General features: G+C 41.1%; 1 protein-coding gene across 3 annotated transcripts in view; it reads left to right on the top strand.

Moving 5' to 3' along the window:
- Positions 1 to 19,029, top strand: part of DEPTOR (DEP domain containing MTOR interacting protein) — a 142,963-nt gene that overhangs the window by 94,922 nt on the left and 29,012 nt on the right. For 2 of the 3 annotated variants that reach the window (XM_027092560.1, XM_027092559.1), the window contains exons 6-8: positions 392 to 526; positions 4,467 to 4,537; positions 6,573 to 6,677. In XM_027092560.1, the coding sequence (XP_026948361.1) occupies positions 392 to 526; positions 4,467 to 4,537; positions 6,573 to 6,677 (311 nt within the window). The remainder of the gene's footprint in view (positions 1 to 391; positions 527 to 4,466; positions 4,538 to 6,572; positions 6,678 to 19,029) is intronic. The other variant, XM_027092561.1, reaches the window with a different exon arrangement.

Here is a 19,029-nt window from a genome sequence, read left to right on the forward strand (position 1 = left end):
TTAACTCATTAAGCGTCTCGCCAGCACTTAATTTACATCCTCTCAGGGATGCTTAGTGTGGACTCGGTAGTTCTTAAAATAATATTTTATGTAACTGAGTACTTTTAAATATATAATCCACTCCTTGCACCAGTCCCATGAGATGGCATTCTGCCCACTTTACAGTTGGGGAAACTGTACGTTTAGAAAACCGGAGGGAATGGCCCCAGGCTGTGCTATTTGTCGGGCAGAGCTGCCACTCAAACCCTTGCTTTTCCGACGCCAAGGCCAGAGTGCTTTATCCCGGCACACGTGACCTGCCTCACTGTACCTGGCAGCTGAAAGCCGGCGTGCATGCTCTGGGGAGCCGAGACCATCACCGTCGGTGACTCTGTGTGTTCCCGGCCCACAGTCAGCCCCAGCAAGGAGGTCAAGATCGTGTCTGCCATGCGGAGAAGCAGCATGAGCAGCTGCGGCGGCAGCGGCTACTTCAGCGGCAGCCCCCCCGCCAGCGGCAGCCCCCCCGTGCTCTGCAACCCCAAGTCTGGTGAGTGGCTGACAAGCGGCCCCGTCTCTGACCGTGACTGTGGGGGACCTGGGCCTGTGTGCAGGCGGGGCTCCCCGGGAAGCGGATTCTCAGGCAGAGGGAGACTAGCGTGAGAGCATCTTGTTACATTGTGCTCTTGGGGGACAGCACCCCTTGGATGCAAGGGAAGGACGTGGGTTTGGGCCGAGGGAGAATTGGGCTGCAGTGCAGTCCCCGTGAAGGCTGCGGCTCACCCCAGGTGGAGCTCTGGAGTTGGGATGGTCTTTGAGAGTTGTCCCGATTTGGGGTGAGGTGGCCAGGCTTTTATACCCTCACCTTGATCAGTCATTGGATGTTGGCTGCCCCTGGGAGGAAGGCGTGACCTGGGGAAAGCGGCTGTCTTTGGAGAGAGAGTTCCAAGGACAGTTGAGAACACTGGCTGTCTGAGGGCTGTCTGCTGTTAGCAGTCCCAGCACTGGGAGGAAACACTCAGTCCTGAAGGAAGGTTTGAGCAGCAAACAGCAGGGGAGATAGCGCTGTCCCAGACTGCAACTGATGCAAAGATCTGTTGGGTCTCCGCACCCCTAAGGAAGAAGCTTGGATCTCTGCAAACCTAGCCATCCCTGCAGTGGACTGTTGGTGCCTTGTGGTTTCAAACTCTACTCACCAACCTCCATGGCTTTTACATTCCAGAAAAAAAACCTAGGCACAAAGATTGTTAATGAACTTGTACTTAGATCTAATCAGTTCTTCAAGCCTCACAGGAACCTGTAACCCATCGATACCACCACCTTCTCACTGTGCTCACCCACCTCCTTTCCAGGATTAGCTTGCCTGGTCCATCGTGATAACCATGGCCGTGAAAACACCTTCCACTCCATTTGTTTAGTGCCCTGTCTACCCTCAGTTCCATGTATCACCTTCAGGGAAGGCACTTTGTTCCTTTGTTCATGCCGTTTCCTTATTACCAGATGTTGGGGATACAAAGATGAGAGGTCATGACCCCATCCCTCAGTGAGCACATCATCTCTTTGAGGAAAAAAAAATGCACTCATGAGAATAAGGACAAATAGATGTTGTTAAAGGGCTTTGAGAGAAAATAGTCATCTAATGCTGTTGTCTAGGTATTTTTCTTCATCTAACTTTTTCTTTTCTTCTTTTTTTGCTGTCTTCTGGAGGGTTAGCTCTAAGAATAAAGTTGTAACCTGCAAGTAAATGAAGAAATTTGCTTCCACACTGTCTCTGGCTGGAAAATCTTCCAGAACCCATATATTACCAGGTTTTTCAATTAATAGAGCACTGCTGATAAGGTAGAATGAGAAGAACTATATTGTTTGAAATAGCATGTTTGAAGCCCTGGTAGAAATCTGATGCGTCCAAGTTAGAATCAGAAGCGTTCAATTTCAGGAAAGGGTTAATTGTGCTGAAGCCATTTTACATGTTTTTGATTGCTTACCAGAGTAGAAGGAGGAACAAAGTGTTAATTGCTTAAATTACACATTCATCTTCCCTGAGGTAGGTTTGCATTGTTTCCTCTTTCTCCTTAGCCCTCCACTCAAAGGGAAAATATTACTGATATGCAGACAGAAAAGAAAGGTCAGGTTGCCTTTTTTGGGTCTCTAAGGACCAAAGCTGTCAGGACTTCATTGTGGTTCATAAGTCCTACCTCTTACCTGTATTCTGACAAGCTTCTCTTTCACTCTAAGAGGGTTCCCAAGATGCAGGGAGCTCATCTGTGATTTTTTTTCTCTCAAGCAGGTAAGCAGGCTTCACAGTAAGGCATTTAAAATTAATCATTAGATATCCATCAGGATATATTTTTTAACACTGTATATAAATGCCCTAATTCAGATAAAGAAAGTGCTACAGAAAGTAACATGATCAGTATCATTGTGATGAGTAAATAAGTTCCCAAGGATATGAAAAGAGTAAGCTAGAAATAATTCCCTAGGTTTCAAAGTTTCTACATTTTTTAACATAAGAGAGAAAGTGTATTAAATGATCAGTATTGTTGCCAAATATTACAATATAGTGTGATTCAAAACCACAATGAGATATTACCTCATCCCTGTCAGAATGGCTATCGTCAAAAAGAACACATATAACAAATGCTGGAGAGGGTGTGGAGAAAAGGGAACCCTCTTGCACCGTTGACGGGAATGTAAATTGGTGTAGCCACTATGGGAAACAGTACGGAGGTTCCTTAAAAAAGAATTAAAAGTAGAACTACCATGTGATCCAGCAATTTCACTTCTGAGTATTTATCGAAAGGAAATGAAAACACTAATTTGAAAAGCTCTCTGTACCCCATGTTTATTGCAGCATTATTTATAATAGCCAAGACATGGAAACAACCTAAGTGCCCATCAATGGTTGAATGGATAAAGGAAATGTGGTACTTTTTTTGTATGTATATAAATACACACACACACACACACACACATACATATACACACGTACACAACGGAGTATTATTCAGCCATAAAAATGAAGGAAATCCTGCCATTTGCAACAAAATGAATGAACCTTGAGGGCATTGTGCTAAGTGAAGTAAGTCAGGCAAAGAACGACAAATGTCATATGATCTCACTTGTATGTGGAATCTAACAAAAAACTCATATATACAGAGAACAAATTGGTGACTGTCAGAGGGGAGTTGGTCGGTGGGCGGGGATTGGTGGTTGGGTGGACCAGATGGGTGAAAGGGGTCAAAAGGTACAAATTTCCAGTTTATAGGTAAGTCCTGGGGAATGTAATGTACAGCAAGGTGACTATGGTTAATGATACTGGGTTGTGTATTTGAAAGTTGCTAAGAGAGTAGATCTTAAAAGCTCTCATTTCAAGAAAAAGAAAAGTTTGTAGCCATGTGAGGTGATGATGTCAACTGGAGTAGTTGATCATTTCATAATATATGCACCATTATGTTGTAACCTGAAACTAATATAATGTTATATGTCAATTATATCTCAATAAAAATAGGGAAAAAGTGTAATAAAAATAAATGATCGATATTGTCAAATATCACAAGTACAGTGTGATTCCTACATCCACGTTCATAAACCCCAGAGGGAGTTCATAAACTCCAGGGTAGGGGCCTGGAGGCAGTTGAGTGACAGGGAATAAAAAGGTCAGAATCCTCAACCATGGACCCCTTCTCTTTGCATTGGCAGGCGGACTCTCAACCACTGCGCCACCAGGGAAGCCCGAGTTTAAATCTTAATTCTACTTCCTGTTGACTCTGAGGCCTTGGACACAAGCTATTTAACTTTTCTCAGCTTCTGTTTCCTCCCGAATAGAATAGGGATAAGGATGAAATGAACCCATTAGTTCTTGTGATGATTAAATAATAGAATATATTTAAAGCGCCTAACATAGTACCTAGCACATGTTAATTATGCAGAAGAGTTCCCCAGTGTTACGATTCAAGGCAAAAGGCAGTGCGTACCCGCAATCTGGGGTATTAATAAGGAAATCCATGAGGCTTTGGTGAATGGGGCGTGTATGGTATGATGGGGGAGGGGTTTGTATGGAGTGGGAACGGTTATCAGACGGCCAGAGTCAGAATTCCTTTTCTTTTTTTTAACATCTTTAAGGATTTCTCGTAATTTTGACATGTTGAATGCACATCAAGGTCTAAGAGAAAGAAATTCAGGAACTAGAAAACGTGGTCTTTTCCTTTATAGAAAAATGTCAAGCCACTGCTTACCCCACCCCTGGCACTCTTGCTTCCCCTCCCCCTGCTCCCGTCTCTGCTTTCTGTAGCTCTGTAAGTTAGGTTTAGGGTTATTTATGTTTGCTAATATTTTCTGCCTCTGTGCGGCTAGAATATAAACTGGGAGGCAGGGATCTTTGCCACTTTTGGTCACTGATGTCACACATGAGGCATTAAGTAAATATCTGCTGAATGAAAGAACAGAGGGCTCAGAAGGGTCTGTACCTTGACACTGTGTCTGTCTTACAGTGTTAAAAAGACCCGTCACTTCTGAGGAACTCCTGACTCCTGGGGCTCCGTATGCGAGGAAGACATTCACGGTAGGCTCATCATTTGGTTTTTCTCCCGTGCTGCTCGTTTGTCTGGGCCATGTCAACATGGCAGTGTGTCCATATGTAGCTTAGGGACGGAATTGAAAAGCTTCTCCCAATTTCCCTTTTGTTTTGAGCATGATTATAATAGTAGACTTTCTTGACCTTTAGGCACTAAAATGCATTAGGACTTGATATAATTCATTATTAATACAGCATTTAAAATTCCTTTTGATGTGTCCTTAAAAAAAGATTTCCGTTATGTACTTATTCTAATATATTGACAGATTCAAAGGCAGATGGTAGAACAAATAATGCTAATGATCCCTTCTGCATTATAGTTAATTCTAAAAATTATTTAAGACATGAGGGAAGTCTTAAGATAGAGAGAGAAAACAATGGCATAGATTGTTCTACCATAAGGAATGACGTTTTTGACAACGTTATCGTGCCTTGAGTTATACAAGCACCTGATTTGGGCGCACTGCATAACTGTGATCACCTCCTGACCACCTGCCCTTTCTTGGAGGTCCTTCAGCCTTCCTTCTACTCCTAGGGTCCCACTGGTATTCTTTTCTTTTCTTTTTTTTTGGCCGCACCCTGAGGCATGTGGAACTTCCCTGACTGGGGATCGGACCCATGCCTCCTGCAGTGGAAGTACGGCGTCTCAACTGCTGGACCACTAGGGAAGTCCCCCCCGGTCTTCTTCAAACAGAATCCACGTTCTCTGCTTGACATCACCTCACCCACTTCCTGTCGACTTGACTCTGTCTCTTTGTCTCCTCACATCTACATTGACGTCTTCTTTAAAATACTGGTCATCTTTCCTGTAGTCTTCTAATTTTTGTTTTAATACCTCAGGGTGGGGAAAAAGCTTTCCACACTCATTTGTGCTAGGAACATTTGTCGAGGACTACTTCACGTTCTGAGCACTAAGGAATTAAAACAGGATGGGTCCAGTCCTAGCCAGTCAATATGAAAAAAGCACTGGTAATATGTCTGTATCAGGGAAAAGGTAAACTGGACATTTGGAAGTGCAATTAGGTATAATGAACTAAGAGCAGCAAAGCCTAAAGCCAATGAGGTACCTAATAAAGAACTTCTCAGACAAGCAAAAACTAATAAGAGTTCAGCGACACTAAAACCTGCCCTAAAAGTCTTTTTGAGAATGGTCACAAAAATTTCAGTTGCTTCCCTACTTTTCCTCAGTCTCCAGCATTCAAGAGACGTTGGATTGTATTTTTTAGCTGTATTTCTTTTTGGTTTTAAATATCAATGCCAGCATTGCTAGTAATTGACTGTGAATGGCTGTCATCTCTATTTCAGTTGGGGTATGTATTAGAGACATGTCTGGGAGCTGCCCAGAGAATGTAACTGGCAATTCTAATTATGATTCTATAAGGAAAGTCACCCTCCAGTTTCAAACAACTTTTGGACCAGAGTGAACTGGTCAACTGGAAGTGAACTGGACCAAAGTGAACTTTATGTACTTTTTCACTGTCTTTTCTTGGTACAGAAAATTGGGTTTCAAGAGAGCCAAGACTCTTCATGGTTTCCCCCATTAGTAATTTAAATGGTTACTTTAAACTTCAATGATTGTAAAGCAAATATACTCCAATAAAAAAAAAAGTTCAGTGACGTATCAAGAGCATCAGGAAAGAATCCTTTGGATGCAGGGGAAGAGAAACTGGATCTGGAGGGAAATTTCAACCATATTTTTAAGATCTTCAGACTTCTCATTTGAGTCTGATATTCAACGGCATAGCAGCCTAAGAAAGAGGCCATCTGCCAGTTATTGATTGAGTAGTGACCTCACAGAAGAAGCTTCTTTCTGCCAAACAGGTGTTTCATGACCATGTTTTCCACACAGAGATATAAGCCTGTGTTTGTGATAGAAGAGTCCCGTTCCCCTGACAGGGTAGAGATGAAGTGGAGAAGAGGTATCTCATGGCATGCCTTTAGTCTTGGCTTTTCTCTGTCTTGGAAGGGCGGGCACACTGCCAGGGACCGTCTGCTGATGGCTAATTGTGGTTTTCCTCTCTAGATTGTTGGTGACGCAGTAGGCTGGGGCTTTGTGGTGCGAGGCAGTAAGCCATGCCACATCCAGGCCGTGGATCCCAGTGGCCCAGCAGCCGCTGCAGGAATGAAGGTACCTCCAGTACAGCAGTGTCTAAATACTTCACGCTTTATTTCATTGTTTGGTGCCATCTGTACTTTCTCTCCCTGCGTGTTTTGGTCCCATTTTTGTCATTTCCTTTTCGCTTTCTGAATGGGGGTGAAATGAAGCCAAGAGCGTACGAGGTAGCAGCTAAAAGGATAAGTTTTTCTGTCGCTTGGACTATTGCCTTCTTGGTCTCCAAACCTCCCTCGGTATTTTACATTTCTCTCCTGAACCAATACTGAATTTGAAAAAAAGTTTCTTTTTGCTTAAATCTTATACAGTAATTCTACTGCTTTTGTTCAAAGTATATACTTGTGGCGTTTAAGCAGCCAAGACACAAGAAACAGTAAATAGTGAGAAAAAGAGAACAAAAGTCGTGGAGTTTGGAAGAGGAGATCTGGATTCTTTTATTGGTTTTTACTACTTACTAGCTCTTTGAACAAGTTCTGTAACATCTCAGAGCCTGTTTCCTCCTCTCTGAAATGATAATCATATTTCATTCTGCTGTTTTATGGATTAAATATGTCGAAACACTTGATAAAGTACAAAGAACTACACAAACATCAAGAAACTGAGTGAATTGTGTAAGATTTTTGAAAATAATTTTTACACATTTTTAGTATTAAAGTAATGAATATAGAGTCAAGAAAATTTGGAAAATACACACAGGCAGAAAAAAAATGGTAACTGCCTATAATCTTTCCTAGCTTAGAGATAACCACTCTTTACATTTTTAAGCAGCTCTTTTGAAGTATAATTGACATACATTGAAGTGTATCACTGTTAACATTTTGATTTATATTCTTCCAGACTTCTATGTATGTGTGTGTGTGTGTGTATATATATATATATATACATACATACATACATACACATATAAGTATATATATACACATTGTTTTTATTTGTAAAGAAATATGGTAGAAGAGGATATTGAGAGCACTGGTTTTCTGCTTCAAAACACCTTTATCTAGCACAGTTTTGTTCTGTCATCTGTAAAATATTTCACAGAGGGTATTTATCTCTTGATTGTCTGGGACCATGGGGGGATGCAGGAGACTTGAAAGCCACAGATTATTCCCCCCTTTATTTCTTCAATACTTTCACCCTCTCCCCTCAGTCCTTTTCCTAGAGCAGTAAACCAGTGAAGCAATGGTATGGTTTGGATCTCCACAGCTCTGGTTTCCAGCACTTACCTTCTGGCAATGGTTTACCTACTAGAAAAGAGAGGTGGGCAGCCGAGACCAGCTCAAGGGAGCACAGAGCAGAGATTATGGCCAGTCCAGGTAACCGATGCTGGTAGGATTCAGGATAGACTCTGCCTCCTGATTTGAACACCTCCTTCACACAGGGAGGCACAGGCTTCCTGTGTCTTGTGCTCTGGGTAGGTTACAGAAGCCTCATTGGCTAAGTCCATCTGTATTAGAGGCCCTTCCTACATCCTCAGTATTGCAGTGGGCACAGCCCCAAAGAAACCCAGAGCAAGAAAGTTGGCCAGGAGCATTTGTATCTGCGCCGAATTTTTCATTTTCTAATGGAACTCTTGGCTGTGGGAAGAGTTTTATACTTTATTCCCACAGTAAAGTACCTCAGTATAAATTATTTCTGGCAGCGTGCTTTGGTTGTGAGCGTGCACTCACTCGCATGGGGCTTGAAGCATACTTCCTTTGGGGAAAACAATGGATTTACATTGCAGCTAAAGAGGTTGTTTTGCTTAGCCAGGTGTCTTTCATTGATTCTAGTCCATCTTTATTGATTAACATGCATAACTGTTCTAGACATTGTCAGTTGATTTCTTAATTAATTTCTGAATGTACATACCCTGATAGATGGGTAACCTGATACACTTTTGCCAATTTCAGAAGCTAACACTTCATATGCTTTATATTCTTAGTTTCTCAGGGGGTTGTACAATGGTTTTCATATGTTATAGGGCAGTACAGCATTCAGTAGAACAGCGTTTCCAAAATTGTATTATACAGCTCTCTGGTCCAGCAAAATATCCTGTCCTGAGGTTCTGTGATCAAAACAGTTTTCAACTGCTGCACAGTTTATTCCCCTCTTGGAAATCTACAAAAAGCACATTAGCATACTAAAAATGCTGGGAAATCCATCTGGGGGAAAAAAAATCTGTTTAAATTATCTAACACAACATTTATCACTGAAATGAAATCTTAAAATACAGCCCTGTTCTAAAAACCTGCTTTTGATGAAATTCTGTATTAGAATGACTGTATTGAGATATTTTTGAATTGTACTATTGGTTAAATGAAAATGACAGGGAATAACATTCTCTTCCACGTAATCTACTTGTGTATGTTCATTTAAATCCATTACCTTGTTATGGAAAACACTGAATGAATTATTTCGTATATTTACCATATGTATTTGTTATAGAATAACTTATATAAAAAGCCCTTTGTATAACCCAGGGGTCCCCAACCCCCGGGCCGCAGACCGGTACTGGTCTGTGGCCTCTTAGGAACCGGGCCACACGGCAGGAGGTGAGCGGCGGGGTGAGTACGCAAAGCTTCATCTAACGCTCCTCGCCGCTCCCCATCGCTAGTGTTAACACCCCCGCCCTGGTCCAGGGAAAAATTGTCTTCCACAAAACAAGTCCCTGGTGCCAAGAAGGTCTGGGACCGCTGGTATAACCCAATCCTGGAAGATTGTTACCACCAACCTGTCACATCGCTGCTGCTCTTGAACTGCAGGGCAGCGTGTCTGGTTGTGTGGAGCTCAGCTGGGGGGAAGGGGGTGCACAGCGGGGGTGACCGTACAAGAGCCTGTCCTGGGGAAGGATCTGGTGACCTGGGCAGTGACCAACCTGCTTGGTCTGGGTGGTAGAAATTGCCCATCTGGTCAGAAGCCTCCTTTTAGCACCTCTGACTGGCAAGAGCTGACCCAGGACAGTGAAAAGTGTCCCACTTTGCCTTCCATGGCAGTGTCTACACAGAAGACCAGGCTCATGTCTCAGGTCTCAGCCCTCGTTTTCTCCTACTTTCCAATGTAGACAAAGCTTTACATCTGGGCCTTTGTGACCTTTCCATCCAGCGGAATTTTTCTACTTTTACTGTGGCTGCTTAATTTCACTGCTTTCCTTGCCAAAACAGAAATCGTTTTGTAACTAGTTTCTGTATGTTGACCATTTCTCGCTTTTTAAAAAAATTTTTGAATTCTATTTTTTTAATTAATTAATTTATATATATATGTTTCTTTCTGCAGTAGGCGGGCCCCTCACTGCCGTGGCCTCTCCCACTGCGGAGCACAGGCTCTGGATGCGCAAGCTCAGCGGCCATGGCTCACGGGCCCAGCCGCTCCGCGGCATGTGGGATCTTCCCAGACCGGGGCATGAACCCGCGTCCCCTGCATTGGCAGGCGGACTCTCAACCACTGTGCCACCAGGGAAGCCCCTATTTTATTTACTTTTTTATACAGCAGGTTCTTATTAGTTATCCATTTTATACATATTAGTGTATATATGTCAATCCCAGTCTCCCAATTCATCCCACCACCAACAGTCCCCCCCCCGCCACTTTCCCCCCTTGGTGTCCATATGTTTGTTCTCTACATCTGTGTCTCTGTTTCTGCCCTGCAAAGTGTTTCATCTGTACCATTTTCCTAGGTTCCACATATATGTGTTAATATACTATATTTGTTTTTCTCTTTCTGACTTACTTCACTCTGTATGACAGTCTCTAGATCCATCCACGTCTCTACAAATGACCCAGTTTCATTCCTTTTTATGGCTGAGTAATATTCCATTGTATATATGTACCACATCTTCTTTATCCATTCATCTGTCGATGGGCATTTAGGTTGCTTCCATGACCTGGCTATTGTAAATAGTGCTATAATGAACATTGGGGTGCATGTGTCTTTTTGAATTATGATTTTCTCTGGGTATATGCCCAGTAGTGGGATTGCTGGGTCATATGGTAATTCTATTTTTAGTTTTTTAAGGAACCTCCATACTGTTCTCCTTAGTGGCTGTATCAATTTACATTCCCACCAAGAGTGCAAGAGGGTTCCCTTTTCTCCACACCCTCTCCAGCATTTCTTGTTTGTAGATTTTCTGATGATGCCCATTCTAACTGGTGTGAGGTGATAGCTCATTGTGGTTTTGATTTGCATTTCTCTAATAATTAATGATGTTGAGCAACTGTTCATGTGCCTCTTGGCCATCTGTATGTCTTCTTTGGAGAAATGTCTATTCAGGTCTTCTGCCCATTTTTTGTTTGTTTTTTAATATTGAATTGCATGAGCTGTTTATATATTTTGGAGATTAATCCTTTGTCGGTTGATTCGTTTGCAAATATTTTCTCCCATTCTGAGGGTTGTGTTTTTGTCTTGTTTGCGGTTTCCTTTGCTTTGCAAAAGCTTTTAAGTTTCATTAGGTCCCATTTGTTTATTTTTGTTTTTATTTCCATTACTCTAGGAGGTGGATCAAAAAAGATCTTGCTGAGATTTATGTCAAAGAGTGTTCTTCCTGTGTTTTCCTCTAAGAGTTTTATAATGTCCGGTCTTACATTTAGGTCTCTAATCCATTTTGAGTTTATATTTGTATATGGTGTTAGGGAGTGTTCTAATTTCATTCCTTTATATGTAGCTGTCCAGTTTTCCCAGCACCATTTATTGAAGAGACTGTCTTTTCTCCACTGTATAATCTTGCCTCCTTTGTCATAGATTAGTTGACCATAGGTGCGTGGGTTTATCTCTGGGCTTTCTATCCTGTTCCATTGATCTATATTTCTGTTTTTTGTGGCAGTACCATATTGTCTTGATTACTGTAGCTTTGTAGTATAGTCTGAAGTCAGGGAGTCTGATTGACCAGCTCCATTTTTTCCTCTCAAGACTGTTTGGCTATTCAGGGTCTTTGTGTCTCCATACAAATTTTAAGATATTTTGTCCTAGTACTGTAAAAAATGCCACTAGTAATTGGATAGGGATTACATTGAATCTGTAGATTGCTTGGGTAGTATAGTCATTTTTACAATGTTGATTCTTCCAATCCAAGAACATGGTATATCTCTCCATCTGTTTGTGTCATCTTTGGTTTCTTTCATCAGTGTCTTATAGTTTTCTGAGTACAGGTATTTTACCTCCTTAGGTAGGTTTATTCCTAGGTATATTATTCTTTTGGTTGCAATGGTGAACGGGATTTTTCCTTAATTTCTCTTTCTGATCTTTTGTTGTTAGTGTATAGGAATGCAGGAGATTTCTGTGCATTAATTTTGTATCCTGCAACTTTACCAAATTCATTGATTAGCTCTAGTAGTTTTCTGGTGGCATCTTTAGGATTCTTTATGTATAGTATGTCATCTGCAAACAGTTACAGCTTTACTTCTTCTTTTCCAGTTTGTAATCCTTTTATTTCTTTTTCTTCTCTGATTGCCATGGGTAGGACTTCGAAAACTATGATGAATAATAGTGGCGAGAGTGGACATCCTTGTCTTGTTTCTGATCTTTGAGGAAATACTTTCAGTTTTTCACCATTGAGAATGATGTTTGCTGTGGGTTTGTTGTATATGGCCTTTACTATGTTGAGGTAGCTTCCCTCTATGCCCACTTTCTGGAGTTTTTATCATAAATCGGTGTTGAATTTTGTGAAAAGCTTTTTCTGCATCTATGGAGATGATCATATAGTTTTTATTCTTCAATTTGTTAATATGGTGTATCACATTGATTGATTTGCATATATTGAAGAATCCTTGCCTCCCTTGGATAAATCCCACTTGATCATGGTATATGATCCTTTTAATGTGTTGTTGGATTCTGTTTGCTAGTATTTTGTTGAGGATTTTTGCATCTCTATTCATCAGTGATATTGGTCTTTAATTTTCTTTTTTTGTAGTATCTTTGACTGGTTTTGGTATCAGGGTGATGGTGGCCTCATAGAACGAGTTTGGGAGTATTACTTCCTCTGCCATTTTTTGGAAGAGTTTGAGATGGATGGGTGTTAGCTATTCTCTAAATGTTTGATAGAATTCACCTGTGAAGCCATCTGGTCCAGACTTCTGTTTGTTGGAAGATTTTTAATCACAGTTTCAATTTCATTATTTGTGATTGGTCTGTTCATATTTTCTATTTCTTCCTGTTTCAGCCTTGGAAGGTTATACCTTTCTAAGAATTCGTCCATTTTTCCTAGGTTGTCCATTTTTTTGGCTTAGGGTTGCTTGTAGTAGTCCCTTATGATGCTTTGTATTTCTGTGGTCCATTGTAACTTCTCCTTTTTCATTTCTGACTTCATTGATTTGAGTCCTCTCCCTCTTTTTCTTGATGAGTCTGGCTAAAGGTTTATCAATTTTATTTTTTGTCTCAAAGAAGCAGCTTTTAGTTTTATTGATCTTTGCTATTGTTTTCTTTGTTGCTATCTCATTTATTTCTGCTCTGATCTTTATGATTTCTTTTCTTCTACTAACTTTGGGTTTTCTTTGTTCTTCTTTTTCTAGTTCCTTTAGGTGTAAGGTTAGATTGTTTATTTGAGATTTTTCTTGTTTCTTGAGGTAGGTTTGTATTGCTGTAAACTTTGCTCTTAGAACTGCTTTTGCTGCATCCCATAGGTTTTGGATCATCATGTTTTCGTTGTCATTGTCTGTAGGTATTTTTTGATTTCTTCAGCGATCTCTTGGTTATTTAGTAACGTATTCTTTAGCCCCCATGTGTTTGTGTTTTTTACATTTTTTTCCCTGTAATTGATTTCTAATCTCATAGTGTGGTGGTCAGAAAAGATGCTTGATATGATTTCAATTTTCTTAAATTTACCGAGGCTTGATTTGTGACCCAAGATGTGATCTATCCTGGAGAATGTCCCATGTGCACTTGAGAAGAAAGTTTAATCTGCTGTTTTTGGATGGAATGTCCTATAAATATCAATTAAATCTATCTGGTCTATTGTGTCATTTAAGGCTTGTGTTTCCTTATTAATTTTCTGTCTGGATGATCTGTCCATTGGTGTAAGTGAGATGTTAAAGTCCCCCACTCTTACTGTGTTACTGTCGATTTCCTCTTTTATAGCTGTTAGCAGTTGCCTTATGTATTGAGGTGCTCCTATGTTGGGTGCATATATATTTATAATTCTTATATCTTCTTCTTGGATTGATCCCTTGATCATTATGTAGTGTCCTTCCTTGTCTCTTGCAACATTCTTTATTTTAAAGTCTATTTTGTCTGATAAGAGTATTGTTACTGCAGCTTTCTTTTGATTTCCATTTGCATGGAATATCTTTTTCCATCCCCTCACTTTCAGTCTGTATGTGTCCCTAGGTCTGAAGTGGGTCTCTTGTAGACAGCATATATATGGGTCTTCTTTTTGTATCCATTCAGCTAGCCTGTGTCTTTTGGTTGGGGCATCTAATACATTCACGTTTAGGGTAATTATTGATATGTATGTTCCTATTACCATTTTCTTAATTGTTAATGTGTTTGTATTTGTAGGTCCTTTTCTTCTCTTGTGTTTCCCACTTAGAGAAGTTCCTTTAGCATTTGTTGTAGAGCTGGTTTGGTGGTGCTGAATTCTCTTAGCTTTTGCTTGTCTGTAAAGCTTTTGATTTTTCCATTGCATCTGATTGAGATCCTTGCCGGATAGAGTAATCTTGGTTGTAGGCTTTTCCCTTTCATCACTTTAAATATATCGTGCCACTCCCTTCCGGCTTGTAGAGTTTGTGCTGAGAAATCAGCTGTTAACCTTATGGGAGTTCCCTTGTATGTTATTTTTCATTTTTCCCTTGTTGCTTTCAATAATTTTTCTTTGTCTTTAATTTTTTTCAAATTGATTACTATGTGTCTTGGCATGTTTCTCCTTGGGTTTATCCTGCGTGCGATTCTCTGTGCTTCCTGGACTTGGGTGGCTGTTTCTTTTCCCACGTTAGGGAAGTTTTCGACTCTAATCTCTTCAGATATTTTCTCGGGTCCTTTCTCTCTCTCTTCTCCTTCTGGGACCCCTATAATGTGAATGTTGGTGCGTTTAATTTTGTCCCAGAGGTCTCTTGGGCTGTCTTCATTTCTTTTCATTCTTTTTTCTTTATTCTGTTCCACAACAGTGAATTCCACCATTCTGTCTCCTAGGTCACTTATCCGTTCTTCTGCCTCAGTTATTCTGCTATTGATTCCTTCTAGTGTATTTTTCATTTCAGTTATTGTATTGTTCATCTCTGTTTGTTTGTCCTTTAATTCTTCTAGGTCTTTGTTAAGCATTTCTTGCATCTTCTTGATCTTTTCCTCCATTCTTTTAACAAGGTCCTTGATCATCTTCACTATCATTATTCTGAATTCTTTTTCTGGAAGGTTGCCTATCTCCACTTCATTTAGTTGTTTTTCTGGGGGGTTATCTTGTTCCTTCATCTGCTGCAAAATCCTCTGCCTTTTCTTTTTGTCTCTCTATCTGTGAATGTGGTTTTCCTTCCATAGGCTGCAGGATTGTAGTTCTTCTGCTTCTGCTGTCTGCCTCTGGTGGGTGAGGCTATCTAAGAGGCTTGTCCCATTTCTTGCTTTTATTTTACCGTTTAATGAGGCTTGGAAAATTTTAAGAAGTGGGCCACCAGTGTGTGGACAGGTCAGGCCCCAGAGTGAAGAGACTGAGTTTCATATTCTCCTCTTAACACTTCTCGACCTTTCCAGACCCAGAGAGGAGCTCTTTGCCTGGTTTAAAGGGAGCCCTTCCCCCATGACGAGGGGAGACTGTCACACCTGTATTAAAATTTCCTTCTCTAGAAGTTCTGGAAGAACTCCAGAGAAAATGTGTCCTTAGGGAGAGTGATAAGATCCACCTAACTCCTCTTCTGGTTGAGATGGAGAAGTCTGTGATCTAGCCCCAATTCCCAGAACTCTTCGTACTCACAGCCTCCTCGTAGCTGACCCAGGCTGCTGGAGATGGGTCAGGCAGCTAAGTTGCTAGAGGGGATTGCTGAGATGTAGGCCAGGGAAGGTTCCACCTTGACTTCAGTTGTAAACGGAATTGAGTTTTAAGTGTTTTGGTCAAAAGACTTTTGCATCATCTCCAGCTGGTTTGAAAATTTTATTTTTACTCTAGTCCATTTCCCGTCTTCCCTTCCAATTACCTTCTCCTCCTCATGCAGTAATAGTGTATTTATCCCCAGAGACCAAAAAGGGAACAGATGTTACCAGAGGCCCCAAACTATAATCTTACTTTTCAGTTTTGTCTCAATCGAGATGAACATAAAAAAGAGAACAATTAATTACACCTTTGCTGGTAAGTTTCTATATTATTTCATATTCCTCTCCACCCCCTTACGGCCTAGAGAACAACAGCAGTAGTATCATTGGAATTCTCACTTGATCCACCATTTTTTAATTTGCAGTTATTTTTATTTTGAAGGTTCTTTTACCTAAAAAGTGAAATCTGTAAACCTCTGGCTTAGAAGACCTTTCCTTGGCATTGCAACTCTAGAATGGAACATGAAATACAGGACCCATCAAAGTTGAGTCAACCCATGCAATGCATTTTCATCTGAAAGAGGTTGTTCTGTACATTTTCCCTCTGGCCACCCTTCCCTCATCCTTTAGCAATTCCATACCAGTAACTTCTGGTTCATTTCAACACAATGGGGAAAGGAGGAAAGAAGAGAAAAAAACAATAATTTATTGAGTGTCTTCTGTATGCCTGAACTTGCACCATGCTAGCCCCTTTCTGTACATGAGTCCACTTCATATCAGCAGGTAAATACTAAAATCCTGAAGGAAGAAATATTTCCAGGAGGAATACTTCTATTTCTTACCTCTTTTCGTCTACTTTGAAAAGGAATAAAGTTCTTTCCCCAGAATAGTCTACTGGCTACAGTCTAGTGAATATCACTTAAACTTGGCTTCATGTTGCAACCTTTAATGACATCCTCTTTTCTGATTTTATCACATCAAGTTTAAACCCATTTCTGGGTCACATTCTCTATCATAACTTCATTTTCCCTGATCCTCTAGTAGCTATCTTTCACTCTAGTCAGGGCAGAATTTTTACATTTCACAGATACATCATGAGTGTGCCTAAGTCTGCCCCTCAAGTAAATCTGATTACTTGACTCTGATTGTTGAAACCTTATGGGCTTCCCATGACAATGAAAATAAATTCCAGACGCCTTCTATGGCCCTCAAAGTACATGATCTGGGCCTTTTTGATTAGAACATTATCTTTAACCCTGTTTTGCTTGCAACCCCATTGGCCTCAGGCTGAATGACTGGTTCCATTGTTGTCATTCAAGTCTCAGATTCAATGTCAATTTTTCAGGGAAGACTTTCTTAAATACCCTATCTCCCTCCAGTTACTCTTTATCGTATTACCCTGTCTTATTTTTTCAAGACATAACATTTATCAGAATCAGATAATAGACTTAACATTTATTATTTATCTGTCTCCAGTAGCTCCATAAATGTACGGACCTTGTCTGTCTTAACTACTATATTCCCAGTACTCAGCACAATTCCCGGCATTTAGTAAGCACTGGAAGCAAATTTGTTGAATGATCCAGTGAATCAGTGCTTCTATAGAAAGGCTAAGGAATTCACTCATTGAACACCTGCATTGTGTTCCCATGCATTTCACACACATTGTCTCTTTTATTGTTCTTATACCTTTTGAAGTGGGGGTGGGTCGTGTTCTCCCTTCCTTGCAAATGAGGAAACTGAGACCCAGTTAATCCTTTTCCCAAGGTCACCCAGCTTGTAAATGTTAGAGCTTGGTTAGAACCTGGTCTCTCCACCCCAAAGTCCTCATAATGCTTCCTATTGCATTACTTCAAAAAATACAAACCCATGAGGCAGAGCCCAATAGATGATATAGTCCAATAAAACCTTAAACCCTTTGTGAACTGCTCATGGATGCATGACTTTTCATGTCTCTTGAGTGAAGAATTTGTATTCAATTCAAGACGAATTGTTGCGGTGGTCACATGTTCACCTGCCTTGGCTTGAAGAAGATCAAATACATGATGTTTATTCTTAGCACCAGCCCCTCACCTAGGTCAGGGCTAGATCTTGCAGGGTCATCCAAGTGAAAGATGTAACCAAAAATCCACTTCTGTTAGTTTAATCAAACACTTACCAGAGCAAACCATTCAGCCTTCAGACTGTGAAGGAATTTGAGCCATATTTACAAATAAGAAACAAAAGATATCCTTGCTCTTTTCTGGAAAGTTTATTTTTTTCTGGTGGGAATAATTAAATCCTGTGAGAAATGGTATTCAAGTTCACGCAACCCTATGCCAACTCTCAGAGGGATTTCAAGACTCCTGGCTGCTTTTCTTGTTTCCTGCTGTGATGAATTGATGGATGTGGACGTATGAGGCCTTTTTGACCTGTTTGTTTGTTTCTTTGTATGTTTATATGGAGACAAAACCATCTGAGTCAGAGTAAGGAATTAGTGGCCATTGTGTTCTTTTTTTCTCCTCTCAAAAATCCCTGTTTCTCTTTTAGAAGAAAAATGTCAAAATCCTGCTTTTTGATCTTTCCTCCCCATGTCCACAAACCTGTATATTCCGTGGAATTTTCCTCCTGAACCAAAAGAGGCCAGGTTGGGCAAACCATCCCACGTCCCCAATTAATTTAGCCAGGACAGTTTGGGCACTGAAGTAGCAAATGGTGGGATGATAATCAACACATATGAAAAAAATTGCTTACTGTGATATTTTAAAAGTAGTTCCTTTCCAGTTGAGTTCAGAAAAGTCATATGTGCGGATAAAAAGGGTTGTCTGGGGGTCTTCCCTGGTGGTGCGGTGGTTGAGAGTCCGCCTGCCGATGCAGGGGACACGGGTTCGTGACCCGGTCTGGGAAGATCCCACATGCCGTGGAGCAGCTAGGCCCGTGAGCCATGGCCGCTGAGCCTGCACGTCCGGAGCCTGTGCTCCGCAACGGGAGAGGCCACAGCAGTGAGAGGCCCGACTACCGCAAAAAAAAAAAAGGGTTGTCTGATGCACTGTGCTACGTCTTATTCTAGCGGAGTTGTCAGTTTCTTAGTCAACAGGAAGTGGAAGGGTCAGTGTTCCTTTGCTCATCATTGGGCATGGTGGGCGGAGAGAGATGACCAGTGTCTCTGTGGGGGGCCCTGCCAGCACCAGAGGCCACTTCTCAGGGCCTTAGCTCAGATCTCTTTTCTGCTCCATGCCCTTCCTTGGCGGAGAACCATCCCTCCTGTCAAGCGCTGGCAGCCCTGGAGAAGACAGGGCAACTCTGCACAGTTCTTTGTTCACTTAGTATTTCTTGACCACCTACCACGAGCCAGACATCATGTTAGGCCTTCATGGGATTTAAGGTCTAAAGAGGAGAGAGACATTCATCACATAATTCACACACACACACACACACACACACACACACACACACACACACACAC

Source organism: Aethalodelphis obliquidens, unplaced genomic scaffold (assembly GCF_003676395.1).
Source record: "Aethalodelphis obliquidens isolate GAN/ISIS:26980383/991018 unplaced genomic scaffold, ASM367639v1 scaffold79, whole genome shotgun sequence".
In the NCBI taxonomy this organism is placed as follows: Eukaryota; Metazoa; Chordata; class Mammalia; order Artiodactyla; family Delphinidae; genus Aethalodelphis; species Aethalodelphis obliquidens.